The sequence below is a fragment of the Amblyomma maculatum genome, chromosome 8 (genome assembly GCF_055883805.1).
Source record: "Amblyomma maculatum isolate TAMU_Amacu chromosome 8, ASM5588380v1, whole genome shotgun sequence".
NCBI lineage: Eukaryota > Metazoa > Arthropoda > Arachnida > Ixodida > Ixodidae > Amblyomma > Amblyomma maculatum.
Window position 1 is genome coordinate 118,234,777 of NC_139351.1, and position 19,117 is coordinate 118,253,893.

Below are 19,117 nucleotides of genomic sequence, written 5' to 3' on the forward strand. Positions count from 1 at the left end.
GAACCAGTCAATGCCAGTTTAGTACCAGCTGGGACCAGCTGAAACTAACTGAAACCAGTTAGAACCAGCTAAAATTATTTAGAATATTTTTTCATCCATTTTGGCGAGTACAAAGTTTTGTATTTCGACTGGTGAATTACGACGAACAGCCTTTGAAACATTCGACATTGCAATACATAAGCTCTAATTTGAATCGTGGGAAATCGGGAAGAAAATGATTTGACTATTTTCGAACGAAACCTTGCAATCCATCATTTTTTTCCAGCTCTTGGGGGACCCTCAAGAACGGAGGGCCCGGTTCATTTGAACCCTGGATAATCTGGCCCTGTGCGAGGTTCAAAAGACCTTCGCGACCTCACAACCCTCTGAAGCAAGATGCTTACTTGCAAGTTTGTCCCAACAGCCAATAAAATATATGAAGAAGCATGCACAGGCTACTTCCACATAACAATTTTCAATGCGCAAACCTCCACAGAGGAATGCCAGTAATGGATGGTAAGCAAATGCTGGCTACCTATTGGTGCCCCAACAGGTGTTTGAATAATAAAAATAGTGCTGCCGTTAGCAAATCATTTACAACAGCACGCAGGCTTTATTTCAGCCTCTCAAGTCACGTTTGCAGAGGCAGCTGCTTGGTGTTGCAAGAATGAGTGCACTTTCAAGCATGACAGTGAAAATTACAGTGCTTGGAGGGGAAGGTGGTTAAGGCACCACACTCCTCTTCAACCTCTGTTGAGTATGCATGGCACGTGGGCGTGGCAAGGGCACCAAGCCGAATATTGCATCCTGCATGACAGTCACCGGGTCAACTGCCTTTCCCATCAATCTAGCCAAGCATTTGCTGCTGCTGCAGTCGGAAGCTAGTTGCTAATAGATGCTTCCAGCAAAAAATGAGCAGTGGCATACAATTCATGCTGAAACTACCGACCAAAGAGCAAGAAACTTATGCCGTGCCTTTAAACCTTCGACATGTGATTTAAAAAGTTGCTATAAAAGAAAGTCCGACAAACTGATCAGCATTATATATTCAAAGAAATGCTCTATATATACATGAGCACAAATACAGTGCACTGAACTAAAATCACTTTAAGTGCACACAAAGCACAAGGTGTATCACTGTTCTGATATGTGCTCTCAAATGGCACACTCTGTTTCAAATGATGTCCAAACGCAGCGCATGTCACACAAAGAAAGTCACTGATGCGGGGAAAGATGCTCTCCATGCTAGGCGGACATGGCAACGATCCACTATTATTTGTGCACTGAACTGGAGTCGTAGCAATCCGTGCTGCTTTCTCTACCGTTTTCTCCTAGCTTCCTCCTCAAGCTGTGCTTTTTTCCTCAAATTGGATGCTAGAAATGAGACGCATTTGGACAGCCAAAGCTCAGAGGAGTACCCCGGAATCTGCAACCAGTTGCTAGTTCTGTGTCGCTTGAAGATGTGATTCCCAAGCAGCTCCGCATATTCGTCCTTGCTGAGGTAGCATGCCTTGTTGGGCGTAATCTTGGTGGCAGTTTTCTCTACTGTGTCCAAGACCCAGCAGGACATCGCTGCAGCTGTTTCATAGGTTATTGGTGGCATCTTGTATGGGTGCTGGAAGTTGTGCCCAACTTGCCAGCGCTGGAGCCCAACTGGCCACTGCCGCGGCCTAACTGGCAAGTGCTGGAGCCCAACTGGCCACTGCCGCAGCCCAACTGGCAAGCGCTGGAGCCCAACTTCCTCCTTGCAAGCAGCCACATCTTTTGCAGACACCCGTTCCCCACTCCTGCTCTTCACTTTTGTTCTTTGTGGTTTCCTGTTGGAAGCCACCTCCTGGCTTTCAGCACTGCCCATTTGCTTTGTAGTACTGAAAGGAACCAAACAAACCGAACATGGTAAATCCCCTACGAAGGATACGAAGTATTTGCCTACACTTTGTCACAAGTCTTACATGAAGTGGACGAAGCTACAAGAAGTGGCTGATAGGGAAGGAAACATACTCGCATGCTACTAAAAGGCATCAGAACCTTACATACTGCAAACCCAATTCACAATGTCTAAAACTGTAGTCTATAGAGAACCACATTTGTGTACACTATAACTGCTACACGGATCTGCGTTTGCACTTTCCACTTGTTTTGAAGGCCAAATGGGGTAAGAGATTTTACAAGTCATCATCGACTTACTTTTGACATCGTTAAATATAGTGTAAAATCAAACAGAAATATTATGCAGAAAAAAATGAATGAATAAAACTGGCATCTGTTAAAGACCGCGTGGCTTTCAGCAAAAGAAAAGAAATTCCCTTTTTGATCTACACAAAACATTTCATGCTCCTCGGATATAATATTATGACTAATAAGGGAGTAATTACTCATTGACATTCACCCAAGCACAGCCATACGGCTACAAAAGAATGCTGTACAGCTTTTTCAGAACTTCATAGTTAAAGAAAAATTCGTTCTGGTCCGGGAATCGAACCCGGCACCACCGCTTTTCTGGGGCAGTCACTCCACCGACTGAGCTAACCAGGCCGGCCAGCAGATCTGATGGTAGGGCGAGAGCGAATTCATCTATAATTCAAAGTGGTCAAATATTTAGGGGAAAAGCGCAGCCATACAGCTAATACGGAGTAATTACTCTCTTATTAGAAATCTACTCCACCTTGGGGGTTTCCGCTAAATATCTGACCAATATTATGACTATTCTTACGAAATTTCATGGTTATATCTCAAGAACATTTCTTTCTACGATCTATTTCTTCCTTGATTTTTGTGAAAACATTGCGGAATTAAAAAAAGTATGATACAAAGCTAGATCAACATTTGCTGCTATTCTACTTGCATGTAACAGGTCAAGACATGAAAATTGTTTTTTCCTGCAAGAAAACAAAAATTTCAGTTCTCAATTTCACAGTGCAATTTCAGTAGATATGCCTAGACATAAAAGAAACTAAATCTAGCAAATGTGAAAAACACTGCATGCCTTGACATGCAGCATAGCTCCAGAAATGCAACAAAACTAATGGGGTTCAAATAGATCAAACAGTCGCAGAGAAATCAGCTTCACAAGTGATCATTTAGTCATAAAAGTGAAGAGGAAAAAACACGGACTGTTTGAGGTTTCTCCCAGTATGCACGGTCAACGCCTGTCATCGGCAAGAAATGTTTAGGGTATTCCCAGAGGATTTCAGCAATTACACTTTGGGAGAGCGCAAAAAAACATGGCATACAAGTGGATACAAGCATTAAAAAAAGAACTGAAACAGGCCATTTTTTTGCGATTTCAAAGCTGTACCCCCTTTAAATATTGTCTCGAAGAATAGGATGGGCAGTGGCGCGAGAGGAACGCTTGCGCTAGGCCAGCCATTAAATCATCTTTCGCCCTGTCGCCATGTTGTGTCATCTTTTCACTTGTCACCACGTATCAATATTCCAGTAGCTAGGCTAGGATGTGCTAGAGATAATTACTGTCAGCAAATGTTTTCTTTCATTTTGTAAACGGGCAGGTAATGCTCATAATATGCTGCCAATATCACTGTTGAGTCTGCTACGGCCAAGAAGCCAAGGACAACTGTGGTGGATCCAAGAAAAAACTGCAGTTCACAATCCATGTGCGTGCACATGTGTGTACAAAACAAACGAACGAGCTAAATCAGCCAAAGAAAGAAGCAGGATTTCGCAAAACATTTTTTCTCAAGAACTACCTCACTATACCTTAAAATGCAACAGCTGCTTCATACCTTTTGCAGCCCGGAAGGAAGGCAGATTGTGTTGCCTCTGGTGCACATTCCACTGTCTGGTCTTGTTCTGTGCTATTCATTTCTGTTCCTTTTTCCCTCTTGATTTTCAATTTCTTGTCGCCTTGCATAAGCAGCTCCACATCAGAAACACAAGATACGGCGTTTTTCCGTTTCTGCTTTGAATCGTCTCTTGCTTTCCCCTCCAAGCATGCTGCCTCCAGTTCACATTCCATTGGCTGGTCTCGTTCTGTGCTATCCATTTCTGTTCCCTTTTCCCTCTTAATTTTCAATTTCTTGTCGCCTTGCTTAAGCAGCTCCACATCAGAAACACAAGATACAGTGTTTTTCCGTTTCTGCTTTGAAGCGTCTCTTGCTTTCACCTCCAAGCATGCTGCCTCCAGTGCACATTCCACTGGCTGGTCTTGTTCTGTGCTATCCATTTCTGTTCTTTTTTCCCTCTTGATTTTCAATTTCTTGTCACCTTGCTCAAGCAGCTCCACATCAGAAACATAGGATACGGCGTTCTTCCGTTTCTGCTTTGAATCGTCTTTTGCTTTCACCTCCAAGCATGCTGCCTCCAGTTCACATTCCATTGGCTGGTCTCGTTCTGTGCTATCCATTTCTGTTCCTTTTTCCCTCTTAATTTTCAATTTCTTGTCGCCTTGCTTAAGCAGCTCCACATCAGAAACACAAGATACAGTGTTTTTCCGTTTCTGCTTTGAAGCGTCTCTTGCTTTCACCTCCAAGCATGCTGCCTCCAGTGCACATTCCAATGGCTGGTCTTGTTCTGGGCTATTCATTTCTGTTCCCTTTTCTCTCTTGATTTTCAATTTCTTGTCGCATTGCTTAAGCAGCTCCACATCAGAAACACAAGATACGGTGTTTTTACCTTTCTGCTTTGAGTCGTTCTTTGCTTTCACCTCCAAGCATGCTGCCTCCAGTGCACATTCCACTGGCTGGTCTTGTTCTGTGCTATCCATTTCTGTTCCTTTTTCCCTCTTGATTTTCAATGTCTTGTCACCTTGCTTAAGCAGCTCCACATCAGAAACACAAGATACGGCATTTTTCCGTTTCTGCTTTGAATCGTCTCTTGCTTTTCCCTCCAAGCATGCTGCCTCCAGTTCACATTTCATTGGCTGGTCTCGTTCTGTGCTATCCATTTCTGTTCCTTTTTCCCTCTTGATTTTCAATTTCTTGTCGCCTTGCTTAAGCAGCTCCACATCAGAAACACAAGATATGGCATTTTTCCGTTTCTGCTTTGAATCGTCTCTGCATGCTGCCTCCAGTTCACATTCCATTGGCTGGTCTCGTTCTGTGCTATCCATTTCTGTTCCTTTTTCCCTCTTGATTTTCAATTTCTTGTCGCCTTGCTTAAGCAGCTCCACATCAAAAATGCAAGATAAGGCATTTTTCTGTTTCTGCTTTGAATCATCTCTTGCTTTCACCTCCAAGCAAGCTGCCTCCAGTTCATATTCCACTGGCTGGTCTTGTTCTATGCTATCCATTTCTGTTCCTTCTTCCCTCTTGATTTTCAATTTCTTGCCGCCTTGTTTAAGCAGCTCCGCATCAGGAACTGTGGCTAAAACATTTTTCCATTTCTGCTTAGATTCGACATCTGTTTTCACCTCCAATTCAGCCTTTTCTTGTTGGTTCTTAGGGTTAGTTCTTTTAGATCCTTCTTTGTCCTTTCTTTTCTTGTGTTTAGATTTTTCGGGTACGTCATGCTCTGAGCACTCCTCAGTAACCATCTCACTAACTTTTTCTGCTTCACTTCTAATCCATTTCTGTCGGCCTGGTTTTTCTTCTTGCCCGTCTTCTTTAGCCTGGCCATCAATTGAAAAACTTTTTGACTTCTTTGGCAGCTGTGCTGCACTTTCAAGTTGCTCAAAAATGGCCGGTTTGCCCAAGCATTGACCTGTGAATTTTGTATCTCTTGTGACCTCACTGGCGTCCCTGGGTACCTTCTGCTTCTTAACTTTCTTCTCTACCGCCTTCTCTTTAAGCTGGTCTGTTTCAGCTGAATCGCCACAAAACACTTTCTTCGCTTTTTTCTTTAACTGCTGCTGCACGGTGCACTTCAACTCTTCACAGGATGAATTCCTTACTTCACTCGACTGTTCATTCATGGTTGCCTCACTTCTTTCAAACTTGATGCTGTTTACGGGGTCATTTCGAGATGCCTTTTGTTTCTTTACAATGCTTGTTTCTTTAAACAGCTCTATTTCAGCATCTTCAACCCTGGTTGGGCTGTCAGGTGATTTCCGTTTGGAATTCTTGCGCTTCCGTGATGCACTGTCTAGCTCCTCCAATGCAAGAATGTTTTCTTCACCCACGTGTCCACTTACAGTCACGCCTCCTGGCAAGCGTTCCTCACATGTACTTTGAACCGACTTCACTTTCATTTTTTTCCTTCCTTGCTTTGAATGCTCCTGGTCAACACTGGTTTCTTCAAACTGCTCTGTATCATCATCTGCCATCCTGGTTGGGCTGTCAGGTGACTTCCGTTTAGACTTCTTGGTTTTCCGCGGTGCACTGTCCATCTCTTTTGCGGCAAGTGTAGTTGCTTCATCTAATTGTCCATTAGCAACAATTGTGCTTACTAGTGAGCTTGTCTCATACGTGCTGTGAACCGACTTCTGTTTCATTTTTTTTCTGCGTAGCTTGGAACCCTCCTGATCATATAGGGAGGAGAAGTGCATGCAAGCATCTGGAGGCTCAACATCTTGTGAAGCTGCCTCGGTGCCTTCCTCCTCAGTTATCCAGACATCGTTTCCTGTATGTTGAGAGGTCTCCTGATTTTCGTTCTTGCTGGAACCTAGGCAGGTGCAAATTGTGGCACAATTATTCAAAGCATTGTCTTTTTGTTTTCATTCTCATCCCATTGTACAGAATGCATCTGAAACTTGAAGGGACACTTGGTACACACTGAAGTTTTTCTGTACTAATGGGTTATCACATTATAAAGACAAACAAGCTGCTTTCACATAAGACCAAACTGAATAAAAAGTTATATGCAGGTGTCACTGCCACAACTCGTTTCTACACATAGACTGTGAAGAGAATAAGATTTTTTTTATGAGTTTGAAACAAGTGGCAGAAAAAGGAAGAAAAGAAGACTAGGTTTCTAAATACAAATTTGTAAGCAATAAATGGACCCTCTGTTTCTAAACAAACGCCATAAATGTATCGCAAAGAGCCAAACAGCTGATTTGAAACAAGAACAGCTATTTTATGCTACTGTACATGAACATTCTACCTGAGTGACTGGAGTAAAGGTTTACATTAAGTCTGAGAAAAAAAAAAAACTGCTTGAGGTAAGTGTCCGCCAAGAAAAATACCAAATGGAAAGTGCCACTGCTGTAACAAGGTAATATGGGACGTACCCATAGAAACATGCAAAGATAACTAAGTACTAAGTGCAGATGATCAGCAAGAGAACAAGACAAATTTGATGTTTAGCAAATGTATAGTGTTCTAGCACCTTTAAAATAAGCATGCAATTGGAGGAAAAGATTCTTTTTCTTACTTTTTGCTTTATGGTCATCCCCTGCTAGCAAAAATTCAAATTCATTTCTTATTCCCTCTACTTAAACTACATTATTTCTACCCATTCATACTGGAATGAAAGCTGTCCCATTGAGAACAACTCCATCTAATTTTAGTTCCAAGTGGCAATCTACTCTCTTTGTGGCTATGATATTTATTTGGCAGCAAGGGAGGCATTTATTGCTGAGAGAACAAAACTTAAATATGCTACATGCGACGTTGATATGAAAAACAAACTTTGCTGTAATCAAAGTTTAGAGGTGGGTCGGAGTACAACTTAGCCACACAGACTTGCAACAAAAGGATACGCCCACACCATCATAACTTGCCTGTGATAAGAGCCAGCGGCAGCTGTATGATCACCCCCCCCCCCCCTTTTTTTTAACTTTTCTAGTTTACGACAGTGCCACTTTCAGTGACAGTGGCATTTTTGACATAGGAACGCCATAATCTAATGATGACACAACCAGATTCAGTTTTCTTTCAGTGTCCCTCCAAGCAGCCCGACTGCAAATCAATGCAGTGATGTGCCCCGAGGAACAACACAATATGGAGTGCATACCTATCTGATGCTTCTTTGCCTCCATGCGCTGAGTGAAGTACTCTTGGTAGCTCAAGCTGCTGGTGTGCGTTCTGACACCAGAGAGATTTTCTTCTTTCACTTCTACCTCTGGTACACTCTCCTGCAACATAATGCAGAACGGCCTCAGCACACGAATTACAACAGACCACTGAGCTTCACCCCAGGAGAGCAAATTAGCTGTTTGAACTCTTAATAAACCCAAAGATATGCAATTACAGCCGCTTTACAGAACGTCCCTACTGGACATAGAACTTTTGTGTAAACCAAGAGTGTTTCAATGCGTTTACTGGTCATGAAGCTTTGCTGAACGCTTGGCAAGGGGACAAAAGATGCTACTAGAGGCAAATAACGACATGAAAGTGGCGCCGGTGATAATGGTTTATTGCACACATTGTGACAGACCATTAATGACGTTTTTCGAGTGATTGTGTTCATGCCATTTCTGTGAAAAACATATTTCATGACTGGAAAAACAAACCTTGAAGAGAGAGGTTTGGGAATAGCAAATAGATACTACAGAATAGGAGAAAAGAACGAAATCTTTTACAGCAGAACAGCGGCTTGCTGCCTTCTAACCAATGCTGGAATCACAGACGTAACAATTAAATGGTGTTGCAATCATGTCGTGAAGATGTGTCATTCCTTAAACTGAAAGCAATTTCAAACCAGAAGGTGTTGTTCGGTGCATTGAGACAAAAAAAAAAGTAAGACAAACTGTTTTGAGCGGGAATACCACTCCGAAAACTCTACAATGCATTTTCTTCCTCAGATGCGAGTCTATACCTCACCAGTCTTATAATAATACCAAAAAAAAACACACCTATTCGCTACTAATATGATGGTAACAGACAACTGTTATACTGGCGCACTTGCTTCTGCGATTCCAAGTATTGTGCAGCATCTGGTTTTGAATAAAACCAAACAATCTTGACCAAGACCAGAAAAACAAGTCATCTTTCTTACTAGTAAAATTCTATTGTTCAGCTTTCCGTGACTTTGTTGAAGTTTGTTTTGCAGCGAAACAAATTCATTACCATAAATTTGAAGCTGAGAATAGGTTTTCTTTTCCCACTTGAAACCGCATCCTTTCTTTATAATCTTTTTTTTTTGTGTGTGATAATGCCAAGGCCATGACTGCTGGCTGGAAGTGAATGGCATCCTGCCCTAGCTCCAGCGATATGCAAGCAAAAATACTGGCACCATTCCTGAAGGTCAAATGACACCAGGATTTGACATCTAACGAAGGAATGCAGTCGCTAGTCATGTATGTTATCGCCGTGGCAGAGGTGCCTCCCCAGGTGTTAATAAAAACCGCGTGAACAGGAAGACACAAGACAAGATAAAAGGAAGCTACAGGACAAGCGCTGACTCACAACTCAGCCTCAGCCTTTAATCCAAGGCCCAGAAGAAAACAATTGTGATGAAAATGATGCTCTCGCGTGAAACATCCCTGGGTTCATCTGCTAAACAAAAAGTCGCTAAAAAAAACCCTCTTTGCTCAAAAGAGCAACAGAAGTCCTGCTGACACACTTGATGTCCCTTGAAGTAAAATATGCTTCAACCAGTTCTCTCGTCAACTTTTCTTTGTGCCGATACAAAATTCTAACCTGGTCAAATAGGGGAGTACACCTCTTCTCCTTTTTCATTGTCTCACACGAATGGCAATAGGAGACAATAAAAGTTTTGTCCTTGCCACTTTCCAAGTGGTTCAGTGTTCCTGTAGCCCCTTGTTTATACACCGCCCTGTCTGTCCTATATAACAGGCTCCAAAAGAGAACGGAAACCTGTACACAACACCAGTCTTGCAGCTGACAAATGGGTCTCTATGTTTAACACCACATTCCTGCATTTTAGATTCTCATTTCCTTTGAATAGCAGGGCAGATCCTCTTCATCTTGACCAGGGCGGTCAATGCAACATCAACACCATCTCTCTTGCCAACATTCCTGAGGCCATGTGAAATCCTATGCACATAAGATACCACCGCAACTTTGTTATTCTTCTCATCCATGCCGGGCGGAGTTTTCTGCCTGACCGTTCTTTTTAAGCTCTTCATTAGAAGAGGACAGCACTCATTAATCACGGAATCTCAATAACCGGACTTTGCAATTCTTGTCAATTGCCGTTCTAAACTGTTGGAAACAGTTTGCATTACTGTTTGCATGGTCGCTAAAGGCCGATTCACACGACGGATAGAATCGCTTGAGTCCGCGAGCGGACTAGCACCATGTGACCCGATGCCACTGGCTCCACCTCATCCGTGGACGGAGCAATCTTCGCACGCCAAAAACTGGCGAGCATGTTTCCTATGTCAAAATATGGGGGTTGTCTGCTATTTTTCCAGCAGAACTATACCTTCTAAGTGGGGCAACAATGGTATTTTAGTTTCTTTTTTACCGTAGTGGGGGTGCTTTTGTAGCTTCAACATTAGTGTGCGTCAATGCTTTCGCCTCCCTGGCCATCGAGGCACCCTAGTCAACAATGCGGCATAATTGGCTTGGAATGTCGTCGCCTGTCTCTGCAGTGGTGGAGCTGCAAGGAGCGGTGCGGCTCTGGCCTCCAGCGACTTCCGTCCGCGATGTCGTCCGCCACCCGCGGATGAGGCGGAGCCAGTGACGTCGGATGACGTGGTGCTCCGTCCACGGATAGCTGGCCCGCCATGTGAATCGGCCTTAAGGGGGACGCACTGGATTCTAAGGGAAGGCAAGCGCAGTGAAGGGGGGGGGGAGAAACAGAAAGTCAGGTGGACGAATGAGATTAGGAAGTTTGTAGGGATTAGATGGCCAAAACCAGCACACGACCGGATTATTAGGAGAGATGCGAGAGAGCCCTTTGTTTTGCAGAGGGTGTAGTTAGGCTGATAATAATGAAGGTGAACCTCTTCGTCACTGCGACTATTGTGAAGCTGACATAAGCCAACTTCAATTTGTGTTCCACATGTATCAGTAGCGCGAACACAAGCAGAAAAAAATGCAGATAGAACAGAGTACTGAACATTCAATTTTGTTTGAAGAAACCGAAACGCGCTTATATACACACCAGGAGGAATAATCATAGTTCCATGACAGCCAGGCAATGCGAATGAACTGGGAATCAAACAATGTACAGAACATTAAAAGATAACAAGAGCAGCATTGTTGCTACAACTATACTAGGCAATGAATTACAAGACGCAAAGCGCAAATGACATGTAAAAAAAAAAAAAAAATAAAAGAAACAGGATTGAGGGTGCATGAGTAAGAAAACAACTGTCCTGAAGAAACATAAAAACCAAATGACACATGGAATTGTTGAAGCCACCTACATCGCGCGGTTTAGGGGAGGTTGCATAAGCACCCCTGCCATGCCACTCTAATTTCAATCTAATTTCACCTGATTTTAGAAGCACCCTTCATATGTTATTATCGTTCTAGCCATATTAGCTGCTGGTGCTCATCTGTTGTACTACTGTCTTTATACCGTTTTCCAATGTTCTAGCGAAATTGCGCCTTCAACCTGATTTTTCCCTTTTTTTTTTTTTTCACATGTCGTTTGTGCTTTACATCATGGAACTCGTGTGATTTTAGCAATGATGTTCCTCTTGTTATCACTTGATGTCCTGGACATTATGTGATTCCCAGTTTGTTCACTCACTCTGACTGTCATGTAATCTTGATTATTACCCCTGGTGGGTGTTTTACCTGGTGTGTATGTATAAGTGTGGGTTTCAGTTTCTTCAAATAAAAACGAAACTTCAGCGCTTTGTTCTATCTGTATTTTTGCCTGACTGTGTTCGCGCTGTTGATATACATGGATCGCAACAAACTACCCCGGCAGACTGTGCTAGTCAATTTGTGTGCTCTTTTAACTAACTACTTTTGCTATGGCAAACTATTAAAAAGAAATTCACCATTAGTTCCCTTCATGCATTTAGAAAGGAATCAACGCACCCTGTAAACAATAAACTCGAATAAATAAAAGTGGTAGGATGCTTGAAGGATGCCCCCACAATTTGTGACAAGATTACCTCATCTTTCTTTTTCTTGCGTTTGACCACTATGGCATTCAGCTCCTCTTGCTTCTTCTGGCTCAAATCTTTTCCTCGCAGAAACTTTGAGTAGCTGTAAGATAAAAGAAAGATGTGTGTATGTGTTGGGATCATCTGGAACAGGGATACCAAAACTGCTAATGCAATAGCCGCTGGGCAGACATGATCATTGAGGTTTGTAGCGCCCAGCAATGCCACTGATTTGCTTAGCATTTTGTGCTGAAGCTTTTCGTGTTCTTTCAAGTTTGTGTTTGTAAATCAAGAGTTTGCTTGAGTGGGGTACTTAGTAATCATGACGCAGAATTTGAAGGCGATAGAAGACGCTGTAAACAAGTCATATTGTTCCTTCCAATCTTGCTCTTAATAGACATGAATATGATATGCACCGCCACTAAGTGATAATAAAGTGGTGCCAAACAAAAACGATTTCAAAGATAAAGAGCTAAGCAAGTCAGTATAACAGCAGCTTGTGCGGCAGGCCTCTAATAGAAGCGCCCTTATCGACGTGACAATAACATCGTGATGATGATTCAGTGCAAAGATAGATTGCGCAGCATATAATGACATCAATATGACAAGTCCCTTTTTTTAAACCAAGAACTAGAATTAAGTTGCCCACAAGGCCTTTGGAGCTCTGTTTCTTTACTAAAAATCAACTCAACAGTTTAACACACAAATAAAATGCAACCTGCTTAGAATTTATGACACTGCCAGTACCACATACATATGTCGATTCTAAAATGTTTGTCTTAATGTGGTAGATCTTGAGCCAGCATGTAGTGTCTGAACAACTGAACAAACATTGACTCGCTTGGTGATGTCAAATTTCCGTTACTGTCATTATGTGTGTGGGTCTTTCAGTTTGGTGGAAAATAGATGTAAGTATCAAATACAATATCATTTTCCTTGAAATTGAAAAAGACTAAAATTTCCATCTCTGTCAAAAGTTTGCACAGCTTTTGAGTGGACAGCGACCTCCGCACTTTGAACTCAGAGAGTTAATTTTCCTTGCCACATACTGAAAACCATAAACTACATACACTTGTTTTAACCACACTTGTGTTAATACCAACAGGTGACAGCATTTTGGATGAATTGGTGCTGCCTTTGTAACTACAAAAGGGCAACCTGCATGTGACATTTAGTAAAGGGGCCAACACACGCCTCCAAAGAAACACTCACTGGACTCGTCCACCAAGTTTGAAGGCTCGCTCTTCAACACCAATAAGTTTGCTTTCTAAGGCCGCTGGGCTTCCGTCATTCAGCTGACTTAAAAGGCTATCGAAAGCCTCCTGGTGTTCAACCCAACGATCGTCGACACCATTGAAGCCGATTCCTGGAATAAAGCGCAGTTATAAAATGGTGCTCAAGCAAATCAGTACATGCATATTACAACTGCACTAGCAAGTGAGCTACTCAGGCTGGATCAAGTAGGATTAGCAGAATCTAAAGAATATAAAAGTTCTGTGCAACACAGCTGCTTTGCCGGGAAGAGGAAGTTCTCATCACTTAAGAGAGGTGCCAAGTAACCCTTGCAAGCACTAAGTACGCAGCTTTTCTTTGAAAATGTGTTACACCTAGAAATGATTTCTAAGTTTCAGGTAACTCACTCCAAATACGGTACATATGAATGGTTCTATAATGAAGTGCTACAGGCCACTTCACTGTATAACGTTCATGCAACGTGTTGCAAATAATAGAGCAAACTAAGTATGTACAACAAAATAACCCCTTTGCTAATCATGACTTGAAGAGATACTTGATAAAAAAAAAAAAAAAAAAAGGTTGCTTATTTCCTGTCGGGCAGTTCTTACGATGGAACGTGTCAGTGCAGCCGACCTGCATGCTCATGGCGTGCTCCACAGCGGTGTACGGGAGACAGCCTTTCCTGTCTTCAAAATTCTTGTTGCGCACGACGCATAGTACAGAAATTGAAAGAGCCAGCGAGTGCTCGCTGAAATTTACATCCTTTCACCAGTTCCCAATAGCACCGGTGCTAAACGGCAGACTGCATCTGCCAAATCCATTGCTGCGTTTATGCTTCTTGTTCAGAGAGTTTGCCGATGTTGCTTCCCATCTCGAAACAGCTCACAACAGTCCCCTACTCAGTGCTGCCACTAGGCTGGCGCATGGAGATCATTGTGCCTAGATTTGCTTTCTTTGTCGGTGGATAAGGCTAAATAGTGCCACTTTTGCTGTAGGCCAAATGGCCGATTATTTTGACAAGTGGCACTGGCATGACAAGTGTGTTGGTATGGCAGTTATCCTGGCTAATGCCGAGTTCGTATTTGTCCCATGTGATTTTTGCTGAAGTGCCGAATGGAGTGCCACAGCTCATTAGTGGTTGCGGAGAGAAATAGCGCTGCCACTACGCGTGTTTGTTGTAAAGTAACAAATAAGTCATCGGAGACGTCTCACTTCCTTCGCTGTACAGGCAAATTTCATTGCAGCAGTCTTCTTTGCGGAGGCATGCACAATATACAAGAAAGAAAATTTTTGGCCTAGACATGCAAATTGCTTTGTTATCAGGTCGTTTCATCGTAGAAGCGTCTGCGGGGGCGTTCGTCTACATGCACTTTTTTACATAACGTGCAAATGAAGTAAACAATAATGAAGGCCGCCTACTTTTCTGTGTCGGAAAAAAGTTTAATTCCGAAACATGAGAAAAAAAGAATCTGCAATATTCTGCAGGAAGCCTCCTGCGTGTTAATGCGAGCAGACTTTTGTGCAGAAGTAGCCACAGACTTCGTCTCAATGATCCAAGGTCACTAGGCAGCTAGCTCTTCTTCGCAGCTGGTGACAAAGTGGATGGCCTTGCTGTATGTACATATCTCAAAAGCAGAGCAGGAGGAGGGGGTATGAGCTTGCAGTCTGAACTACAATTTTTCCCAGGAACAAAGCTTTGCAAAAACACCAACATCATGCAGGCAAGATTTTGGGATGAAATTGCCACTATTTCCCTGCCCATACACAACTTCGCGTTACTAAAAGTCTACCGTAGCTTTTCTCCCAAATTCTTGTGAAAGCACTGCTAAAGTCGCAGAATTGATGACTTCATTTCAACAAGGATGCAACAGTTCGTATGGCTGATGATGCTTGCTGCCACATACATTCAGTTATGCGACATCAGAATGGTCTACAAACATTACATAGGAAAGGAAAAAGGAAGGAGGGTCATGAAAACAGATGTCAAAGTCACTGAGTGAGAGAAAGTAAAGCGACACAATGTCTGCTAGTAGCTGCTGAAACAGTAGAAAGGAGAGTTGGGCCAGTTCGTACACATTGGTGAGGATTAAAACCAGCAAAAAGGCGCAGACAAAGAGAGAAGCACATAACACAACGCTGGAAGCAAGCTAAACTGCTTACCTTTAGTGTTCAGCTTCTTTTTCACTCGAATGAAGTTGGCATTGCCGTCTTCATTCCTTCCTAGGCCTTTGCCCTCCCTCCAGCCCATCTGCTTCATGAGCCTCTCTCCATATGCATAACCTGTGAACAGCAAGACAGAGTGCCAAGTTAATCCACAAGTGAAACAGTGGAAGGTCAGGTGACAAATCCACACAAGCTGTAGGGATTCTACCATGGCCGGGACCCTAGAGCCAACACTGCTCAGCTATGTAAGACCCCATCTGTGGCCACGAAGAACAGCACATTGAAGTATACAGCCCACACACAAAGTATTTACTGGGATCTCCCAATTGGGCGGACTGCTTTGGTCGCATGCCTAAACAATGATCTCGTTGTCGCTGGTGGGCCGACAAACGGCCTGGATAGGGTGCACTGGCTCACTTGATCAGATCCACTGACGTCTATGACCAGTCCCGTTTTTGCCAAGAACTCTCGAGATAGAATAATGGTTACTGTTGCACCAGGCAGGTGAATGAAATGCATTTTGTGCACATGCCGATCTCACAGCACACCGTGAGGCAGATGTCACGTCAGGAGCACGTCTCTGTGAGCTAGCTGGAGTAGCGTCTTTAGCTGTCGCAACTGGACAGAGCTCTATCGGAACTATGAAACAATGTCGTGTCTTATAAGAGAGGTCGTTGCGCCCATTACAGCAATGCCTCAAATGCAGTAGCTTCAATAGCAAGGTCACTATGGTTTTAGCTTCCACAGCGCTTAGCTACATTACAGGAATAAAAGTGAACATACCGAAAGTGACAAATGCATAACAAATAAAGTTCATGGGAACATATGTTTAAGGAGTACACCAATTTCACTGAGCCATTCATTACAAAAGAAATCTGGAGGAGCATTTCTGCCTCTGCCATAGTGAAGATGATTCTTGCTGAGTACCGAGTTTTCATTCGTGTTCTTGAAATTACTCAAATTACCAAATTCTTGCCAGCATGCTTTCTTTCATAGGATGTGTTACACATTAACGCACATGGCTTGCATCATGGTATTTCCCATGGAATACAAAGTAATTTATAACTCAATTTCTTTTTGAAGCAGTTTTCGTTTCAACAGAATGATGGCATCAATATGCAAGGTGTGTTTACATCACTTGAAGCCTGAAAAGAAACTGCAATGCTATCAGTGATATGTAGTACAACACTTGAGCCAGCCTACTTCAAGAACTGGAATGACAAGAAACCACATATCAGTTGTTATATTGCGGCTTTTTCCATGCTTCATATGACCTAAGCACATATAGATATCACAGCCGCTGTTTGGCTGATGAAGCCGTAAGTGAAATAGCCCAAAGAAGAAATTTCATTCTAAATTACTTATTAGACAAAGGAAAATAGTACATGGTGACCATTATGCTCAAATTTTTTATACATAATTAAAAAAAAACAATTAAAATTGGGTGTCTGCAGTCATTTAAAGAAACAGAACAACTCTGACTAATATTCATGTTCATTGAAAATCAATTCTTAAGCTCCTTGTTGCTGTGTTAATGCCGGTGCATTTATTGATAAGAAAATTGTATTTAAAAACAAAATATTTTTTCTTCACTAACAGACTCAAACTCGCAATGCCAGTTACTAAGACAAACCTAGTGATTAAAACTAGAAAATTTTTTTCCCGACTGTTTCATTTAAACTTGCTACATCAGTACCAAAAGGGACATTGTGATCGTTGATTAGAAGACAATGATAGTGCCACCTAGACTCAATTGCGTACAAGATGTCTTGCTTGCTGTAATCGTAGTTGGCCTCTAAAAAAAAATCGGAAGCAGTGATAGCTGCATTTACTCTTTCAGACTTTTTTTCAGCTTAGAAATTCTCCCCTTTCAGTGAAGTAACCTTTCCGTCATTTCAGTCTAACAAGCTATCGACACAGGCCAACTACAAATTTTCTGTGTCAGGCCTATTTTGCTAGGCTGATGACTTCTTTCTTTTGTGCGTAAAAAAATTAATCTGTCAGTTAGCAGAACAAGTGACTAACATATCTGAGGCCATCAATGCCCGCTAAAGCAATATTATTGACAACCTTTGCTGCAAAAGAGCCGCCGTAGTGGCACAGTGGTTAGTGTGTCTGACTTGCAAGTCCGAGGATGTGGGTTCAATCTCAGCCCCAGTGGCAGCATATTGAGGCAAAATGCAAGGCGCCCGTGTACTGAGCGACTTCCGTGCACATTAAAAAAACCAAGACAGTTGTAATTATTAGCGTCCCTCGTAGCAGATGTCACTTAGGGACATTAAAGCCAATATACCATGTCATACCTTTGCTGCATTCACAAAAGCAGCCACGTGAGATCGTAAACACACATTGTGAGCAGAGTAGTGTTATTGAAAAACCCTGCTCAATCTGCACAGCAGAAACTAAACGCAGCATGCCTGTATGGTGTCAGCAGGATTATTGCTTATTTACCTCACAAAACAATGTGCAAGGCTGCACGTCAGTCCTGTCAGTAGTGCACTTTCAGTGATAGTTTGAGGAATGCGGTACATATAAAACTACAAATACAGCTATTCACAGCTGCATTCAGTGGCAAATACTATTGTCCCTTCTTTGCCGCATTGGGATGTTAAATATACTATATACCTAATGTAATCGCTATGTTTAAAGAAGTGACAATTGCAACTGCCACTTCTTTGCACTGGATGACTTTCAGAAGTGTTTCGTTTGTTTTATCCCATGTCTGCTTCTGCAAGGTAAGCGTAAACAGCGACTTTCTGTACGCCAAGCACATGCTCTGAAAGAAAAAAACAAAAGCAGATAAAAAAAAAAACACGTGCACATGATCAAGATGCATCTGCCAAGCCATATCTGTTTTTAGAGATTTATGATTTTCGGTTGATGATAAATGAACATGAATTTCCAGAAAGCAATTATATCATTCACAGATATGCAGGCAAAAATACGAGAAAAAAATTTTTTAAACAAGAGGGATTTTACTACCTTTCAACATGACTGGTTGGAATACCTTTGAACGACTCCATGCATTACTTCGCCAGCTGTAAGCGCGAAGCATGTGTGTTGTATTCTGAGTCTCAGTTTCGGTTCTTGTTCAGTGGACGGTCTTACTTGTTTATATGCACGTGTGCATGTATTTGTCTACATCTTGACACGTGAGTCTAACCTGTAATAGCCCAAAAGTTTCCATAATAAAGGATCCTTGATGGGTCATTCGTCACCACGTAATCGAGTCTCCACTCGCCTCACTTGTCTGCCCAGGCCAACACTACAATGTGGCGATAACACACAAGAATGTATGCACCTGGTGTGTGCTGAAATCTCATTACTAGCGCATTTTTTACATTCGAAAAGAAGGATAATGAATATAAGACGACGTAGCTCCTGAGGCACACTTCCGTATTGTATTGGGAAACTAAGCCCAAAGAACGGCGAACTAGAAGTGTGTCCCGAGTCCGGACTAGTGAGGAATGTCATTCAACACATTTTCTCACGGGGAATGTGTAATCCGTCACCTAATGCTCTCGTAGCTTCCATTCCGCTTTCAAGATGGGAGTAAAGGCACAGCATTACGGAAAAGGCAGCGCTGTTGGACAAGTTGAAACGCATTGCGCTAGAATGCGACACGATTACTGTGCAGACCGCGGGCTGTTTTCAATCCAATGTGATGAAAACACGCAGTCATAACTTACTTGGTCGCCCCTTCTCCATTTTGCTACTGCGTAGTCGTTCCTGAGGCGAGTACAAGTAGAAATCGCGCAACTACAACACAACTACGATGGACACAACTACGCACATGGCATTCGCCATTTTTTACTCGATTTGGCTTGATCATTTGGATTGGTTTGGATTTGCTCAAGATTGAAATGGCAT

The 19,117-nt window shown here is 42.5% G+C and overlaps 1 protein-coding gene across 2 annotated transcripts; it reads right to left on the bottom strand.

The window, feature by feature from the left end:
* Positions 1-1,000: 1,000 nt before the first annotated feature.
* On the bottom strand, positions 1,001-19,091 carry LOC146182303 (uncharacterized). Of its 2 annotated transcripts, XM_084577399.1 has the most exons (8): positions 18,937-19,068; positions 18,230-18,410; positions 15,245-15,364; positions 13,061-13,214; positions 11,858-11,951; positions 7,831-7,951; positions 3,723-6,537; positions 1,001-1,847 (listed from the first exon to the last, which is right to left on the bottom strand). In XM_084577399.1, the coding sequence occupies exons 2-8, from the start codon at positions 18,300-18,302 to the stop codon at positions 1,298-1,300; spliced, it is 3,927 nt and encodes a 1,308-aa protein (XP_084433525.1). In that variant the 5' UTR covers positions 18,303-18,410; positions 18,937-19,068; the 3' UTR covers positions 1,001-1,297. The 2 variants fall into 2 exon arrangements, with proteins under 2 accessions (XP_084433525.1, XP_084433526.1); XM_084577400.1 differs by lacking the exon at positions 18,230-18,410 and having other exon boundaries at positions 18,937-19,091.
* Positions 19,092-19,117: the final 26 nt, after the last annotated feature.

Excerpts from the sequence above, each read along its gene's own strand:
- LOC146182303 (XM_084577399.1), bottom strand. The coding sequence starts at position 18,302 with ATGCTTCGCGCTTACAGCTGGCGAAGTAATGCATGGAGTCGTTCAAAG. Across the intron at positions 15,365-18,229 it reads CCAACCAGTCATGTTGAAAG|GTTATGCATATGGAGAGAGG; the intron begins GTAGTAAAATCC and ends TGCTGTTCACAG. Across the intron at positions 1,848-3,722 it reads TTCCTTCCGGGCTGCAAAAG|TACTACAAAGCAAATGGGCA; the intron begins GTATGAAGCAGC and ends GGTTCCTTTCAG.